The 7,199-nt window shown below is 33.5% G+C and overlaps 1 protein-coding gene across 1 annotated transcript; it reads left to right on the top strand.

The window, feature by feature from the left end:
* The first annotated feature begins 785 nt into the window (after window positions 1-785).
* Window positions 786-6,725, top strand: Or59a (Odorant receptor 59a). The gene is made up of 2 exons (XM_067777193.1): window positions 786-1,585; window positions 6,314-6,725. Exons 1-2 carry the CDS (start codon window positions 786-788, stop codon window positions 6,723-6,725), a joined length of 1,212 nt encoding a protein of 403 aa, XP_067633294.1.
* Window positions 6,726-7,199: the final 474 nt, after the last annotated feature.

Here is a 7,199-nt window from a genome sequence, read left to right as displayed (position 1 = left end):
GGCCAGTTCAACCTAACCTATCTGGACAAATACAGATATCCAAAAACTAAAGCAGAACAAAATTTCTGGAAATTCAGCAGTAAAAAATTTGGTAATTACGTAAAAAGAAATGTTCTTTATGAACTCTCCAGACAAGCAGAGGTATACAAAAATGAAATCGAAAGCAAACCAGGAATTACGGAAAAGGACAATTTTGTGATGAGTAAAAAATTTCAAATATCCCAAAAATTTACAAAATTCAGAAAAAAAAAGTCTAAATTCCAGCGCGAACGTTGATTCAAAATGCATTAGGAATTTTAACAAAAACAAGCAGAAAAGTTATGAGTGACTTATTTTATTTAAGTTTTATAAAAAAATCTTCAGAAAGCGAGTACCCAGGCCGACAATTAAAAAAAAAAAGAATAAAATAAGTAAAAAATTAAAAATTAAAAAAAACCAAAATGTTCTTTAAAAACTCTCCATATGAACAGAGGCATCCAAAAATGAAATCGAAAGCAATACATTTTCGACGGTTACAAGAAGATATCAAAATTTCATTGAAATTTCAGCTAATGTAAAATTCAACGATAGGATGAGTATACATGGAAAGCCCCATTTACAAATATAATACTAGAGCAATACATAAGCTCTTAAGCTGATTTACCATTAAGAATGCCTAATTTTGTGTAATTGCTTCATTAATGACCAACTACACGCAAAAGCGATTACAAAATTACATAATTAAATATTCTACTAAAATGCAGCACCTGTAATTTAGTTCAGCCTTTGTTGTCTTGCTGCTATAAATGCGACGAAAAGATTCTTCAAATTTAAAGAAATTCAAAACTACTCAACTCAAGCGCGTCAAGTGTGTGCACAACGCTATGAGCTTACCTATTGATAGCAACGCCTTTTTCAAAATTCATTGGCTCGGCTTTCGCATTTGTGGTGGCCTACCGCCAACCGATAAGCAACGTATTGCCTATTTCATTTACGCATTTGTTGTTGGAGTGTTAGTGAACATATTCTATCCATTGCATTTGGCATTGGCGCTCTTTCGAAATGGAACGCTTGGTGATATTAAAACGCTTACTGTGTTCTTCACCGCTTTGACATGCACCATAAAGTTCTTTGTGTATACCCAAAAGTTAAGCCTCTTGTATGAGATTCAGGAAATTTACGCAGAATTGGATGTACGTGTCCATAGCAACGTGGAGCGTAAATATTTTGCGCGTATGTGTATGAGTGTACGTAATATTGCTTATGGGTTTTTATGCGTTTATGCTTTGATCGCTTTTTCTGGTGAGTTGGGGTTTTTGTTTCGTCAGGAGCGCAGCTTATTATACCCAGCTTGGTTGCCATATGATTGGCGTGCGACAAGGATGAATTTTGTATTGACAAATGTTTATCAGTTTTTTGGTACAATTTATCAAATAACGCAAAATTATATTCATGACTCATTACCGCCGGTGGCATTTTGTTTGCTATCGGGCCATATAAAATTGTTGGGCATGCGCATTAGGCTGATCGGTTTTGATTGTGTGAATAAAGATGAAAATGAGCAAGAGTTGGTGCGTTGCATTAAGGATCAGAAGAATCTATTTAAGTAAGTGAACAAAAAGCACATCATTATGTAAGAAGGTTTGGATATATGTATACCCGAATGTCCAGATATTATATGATATTTTTTATTGAATAAGAGGGGTCCTATGTAACCTGCGAAGAGTCAAACCTGAAAGTCTGAACAGATTTGTATGACATTTTTGGCACAGAGAGCTAACAGGGTTATAAACTCCCTGGGAATAGTTATTTTTGAAATTTTTGTTCGAATTGCTTCTCAACTGAGCCTTAACGGCTGATTAGATTTAGATAAAATCAGAAGCTAAAGGTCCTGTGGCACTATGGCCTTTTTTTTTTTTTTTGTGTTGAATAGGAGGGGTCCTACGCCCCCGGGAAAAAGTTGATTTTAATTTGAATAATCTGTGTGATTCAGTTGCGCCTGAAGGAATGAAGAGATTTGAATGAAATTTTGAGGGCAGAGAGCTTTAGATTGCTATTCTTTGAAAAGGAGCGGATCCTACGCGCAATGGGAACAGTTACTTTTATTTTTATGTTTTGTGATTTGTTCTGTGTTACAACCACGCCGGAAAAGATTCGCATGAAGTTTTGAACGCAGAGAGCTAAGCGTCAGGACGGAAGTAAAGCATATATTTCTTTGAGTAGAAGGTGGTCGAACGTCCCTGGTAAGAGTTAGATTTTATCTATTTTTTAATTACTTTTGTGAAATCATCACTTTAGAAAGGCGGAACAGATTTAGATGGAGGTATGAAAATATTTGAATACAATTTTTAAATGCAGATATCTACAAATATTTTTTTCTTAAAAAAAGGGGGCCCTATGCCCTATGGATTATTTTACTTTTTTTTAATGTTTTGTAGCTAAATTTGTAACACAATCACGCCTCAGCAGATTTAAATGAAGGGTAAAATGCAGATAGTTCATAGACTGGAAAGAACTATAGACTTTTTTTCGTTAAATAAGAGAAAGTCTTGCGCCCCTGGGAAAATTTAATTTTCAAATGTTTCCTTTTAATTGATTTATATATAGTGATTTTGTGATTTAATCATGGAGGATTGGCTGGACAGGGTTTGAGAAAATTTGCAACGCGGATAGTAATAATTAAGAAAGAGTTACTGGCTCACATGCCCCCTGAGAAGAGAATATTTTTTGTGGATAAATAACGCTTGAACGGCGCAATGGATTTTTAAGAAATTTGTAATGCATATAACCAATAGACTAAGAAGATCTATTTGCTTTATTTTTTTTGTTGAAAGGAGGGAGTGGCACATGCTTTTTGAGAGCAATTATTTACTAACTACTTTTAAACGTTGTTTTTATACCTTTCATGAACATGAAATGGTATATTAACTTTGGTCGGATGCTTGTAACGTTGAGAAATATATGAGATAGACTCACCATTAAGTATAACGAACTGATCAAGGCGAAGAACTGAGCTGATATAGCCATGTCCGTCTGTCCGTCCGTCCGTCTGTCTGTCTGTCTGTTGGAACTCAAACTAGTCCCTCAAATTTTGAGAAATCTCAACGAAATTTGGTACAAGGATGCATTTTTGTATTATATTAGACATTTGTCGGATCCGGTAGGATCGGACCACTATAACATATATCTCCCATACGACCGATCGTTCAGATAAGACGATTTTGGTCATTGCTGCTGCAATTTAAAAAGTATAAACGTGAAACTCAGTGATATATATTCAAAAATATATCATAGAAGATATCCTGAAAAAATCAATTTGATCGGAGCTATATATAGTATATATCCCATACAACCGATCGTTCAGATAGAAAGATTTTTGGCCATTTCTCCCTCAGTTTCCAATATAAAACGTGAAACTTGGTGATATATATTCTAATATACCATAGAATATTTCCTGTAAAAATCATTTCCAACGGAGCTATATATAATTTATATCCCATACAACCGATCGTTCAGATAAGGGGGTTTTTTGCCATTTTTTATTTTATATTTATCTTAAAAATCGTTTAGGTATGTACATCTATATATTTCTTATCTTATACATCCGATTATTTGGAGATTATGAACGGGATAAAATTATTGTTCAGCCCCATTTATGAAAGGTATGAAGTCTTCGGCACAGCTGAAGACAGTCCCGTCCTTGCTTGTTTTTTAAAATTAGCTTTAGGTATATTAAAATCGACCAACGACGTTAAGTCTGTGGTTTATATTGGAAATGTGGACAGTGCCACCCTGCCCTCTCTCACAGTATCCTCAAATCGTTATAACTTATAAAGTCCATTTGTACTTTACTTACAACATTTAGTAAATGGCTCATGTACATGGATCAATTCCAAGCAGCTTTGCAAAAGTGTGTCGCATTCTTCCCCTTCCACTCCGTCAACGCTTCTTCCAGAACCGGTTTTTGCAATTGTTATAACTCTGAGTCGACTTGATCGAGACCAGTGAAATTTGGTAAATATGAAACATGCAGATTCGACTTTATCTTTAGAAAAGATCACTCGCCTCCTACTGAGACACCGTCAGGTTTTATTTCGAGGGCAGATCATTTACTTTTTGGGGGGCTAAGGAATATTTCCGAGACCATTTTGATATAGTTTCGTAGCAGTATCGATTTTATTACACAACTTCTTTGGAATCACTGGGTATGCCTCGAGATTATTTTTGTTCTGTTTCAAAAACTTCCTTATTTTCAGATAATATCAACATAATTTTTGGCTTATTTTTGGATTACTATGTAACCCTTTCCGGAATCATTTTGGTACTATCTTGGGATAATTTCGTTATTCTTTTCTAAGTGACTTTCAATTCAAAATTATCGTCCTGGAACTATTTTCAGGATTATTATATGGCTATTTTGGGATCATTTAGAAATAACCTTTGGACATTTTTTTGAGATTGATTGGTGTCAATTTTGATATCATTTTTAAATAGTTCTTGGGATCATATTTAGGCATTACTTTAGGGGTCAGTTCAGGATTAGTGCTGTCTCAGTATCTCCGGTATTTCGAAACCTTTTTTCACTATTTCGACACTGTTTTTGAAATAATTTTGGAGCTGTTACCGGTTTTATTTACGACCTTTTTCAGATCACTTCTTAACTATTTCCATTTCATTACGGAACTTCGAGATAACCTTGGCATCATTTCGAGATTATTTTCGGTACAATTTCAGCATAATTTTAAAATCACATCGGTAAAATTTCGGATCATTTCAAAACATAAGTTAGGTTTAGTTCCGCACTACTTTGTAACCCTTTAGGCTCACTTGCAGAAAGGCAAATAACCTTTTAACCCAGAGTTAATTTTTAAAATTTGTCAAAAATGTATGAGTTTAACCATTCATGTCAAATTAACCATGAGTTAAAAAGATAATTTGTTTTTGTGCTACTATCTCTTGATAATTTCGTGACAGTTTTGTGTCAGATCTTTATTAGCATCTCTACTTCTGGATCATTTTGAGATTGATGATCGACCCTCATCGAAAAAATAAATTTTAAATTGTTCTTAGGATTGTTTCTGGGTAATATCGGGTCTATGTATTACTTAAGGGGTTATTGCCGGATTGACGATTTTTCGAGATTATCCCATTGAGAATTATCATCTCGAGAAGAATGTTAGATTATATCAGACTGTTTCAGGACTATTTTCGAAAATTTTCGAGATAATTTTGGCCTCTCTTCTGGATTATTTTTTAACCGTTTCGGTATCACTTTGATTAATTTCGTTGAATAATTTCATTATAAAAATTAAATTATTATGTCGCAGCAATTTTCAGGATCAATTCGTGGCTACTTCGGCATCATTTAAGAACTATATGTGGATTATTTCAAGGTTCATTCCGAAATTCAATACGGAATCAATTGGAATCATATCGAAATTGTTTTGAAAACTATTTCAGAATTATTAAAGCAATATTTTTGGGTTCGGTTCACGAATATGGACTTTTTCGGTATGGTTTTTGAAACGGTTTAAAGATTATAATTTCTGGGTAAGATTTGACTAGTTCGGGATTATTTTAGGGATAATTTCTGAAATGTATTCGGTATCTTATTTAAAAATTTGGAACAAATTTAAGCAATGTGACATCAGGACGGAAAAGGTGAGAGCTGTTTCGATTATACCTTGTAAATCTTTTCACAGCCTTTTCTGTCGGGAGTGGGATTTGAACACGCACGCCTACGATTCGGTATCATTTTTGATTATTTCGGGATCATTTCGGATACTTTCGTGATAAAATTTGTCGATCATTCCAAGACTATTTCAGCAAAAATTCTGTGATTTGTGCGGGATTGTTTTTAGGATAGCTCCTGAAGCTATTTTTCATTTCGGTATTACTGGAGTACTATCTTTAAATGATTGCTTTCAAGATCATTTTTGGCCTTAACCGAGATTATTTCGTGGGTATTTTGATTTAATTTTGTGGTTTTCTAACGATCATTTTGAAATTGTTAGCTATCGAAGTTGAGAGAATTTCCATTTTTATAAGGAAACATTAATTTTTAAGAGAATTAATATTAGCTTCCCTTGTATGTTTGTGTATATGTAACTATATTTTTATACCAAATAAAAAAAGTTGCATATACGCACCGGTACCTGTCTTATGTTTGCGTGTAATTGGTTGGTTTCTTTATATAAAACATCGCCCTTATTAAGACATAAACTAACGACAGTCATATAATTTTTTATATTCTGGATTTTCTGACATTTTTTTAATCCTCTTAGTGTAAGAAAGTTTGGTATAAATTTTCTCTTTTCTCTATTTTTTGTTGCAGATTATTCAATCTTCTAGAAAAATTGATCTCTTGGCCAATGCTTATACAATTGACCGTATCAGCATTTAATATTTGCATTACCTTGGTTGCTATTCTCTTCTATACAGATACACTTTTCGAGCGCGTTTATTATGTTATATATTTTTCTGCTATGGCATTCCAAATATTTCCAATTTGTTATTATGGCAGTAATCTTCAGTATTTATTTGGTTCACTACATTATGAGATATTTTGTTGTAATTGGACAGAACAAACGCCACGATTTAAGAAGCTGATGATTCTTTTTACGGAACGTACTCTAAAGGATACGACCGCCTTGGCTGGAGGCATGGTAAGAATACATTTGGATACATTTTTTTCTACAATGAGAGGAGCATATTCACTGTTTGCTGTTATTATGAAAATGAAGTAATTAAAATAAGTATTCAAGTGTAAAATCTTTTATTGTTGGAGTAAGAAAATTTAAATAAATAAATAATAAGTGGCGTGTTTAGGCCAATATTCCTAAATGTATTTGTAATTTCAAGCTTCTAGCCCTTAAGAAGGGGGCAAAAATAACAGTTTATATTATACATATATCAAAGTTTCTTATCGGAACAATCGGTTGTATGAGATATATACTATTTATACCACCGATCAATCAAATTTTTTCAGACAACAATGAATGCTCTATACGAAAACATTCGGTGAAATTTTAAGCCTCAAGCCGTTAAAAGGGGCAGCAATTACGAAAAGCTTCTTATCTGAACAATCGGTTGTTGAAGATATATGCTATGTGTATATACGACCGATATCATCCATTTTTTCAGACAACAATATGTGCAATATACGAAAGCATACGGTGAAGTTTGAAGCTTCAATCTGATAAATTGAGGAAGATGAGACA

This window comes from Eurosta solidaginis, chromosome 3, assembly GCF_040869045.1.
Source record: "Eurosta solidaginis isolate ZX-2024a chromosome 3, ASM4086904v1, whole genome shotgun sequence".
NCBI lineage: Eukaryota > Metazoa > Arthropoda > Insecta > Diptera > Tephritidae > Eurosta > Eurosta solidaginis.
This window is presented reverse-complemented; position numbering and strand designations above follow the sequence as displayed.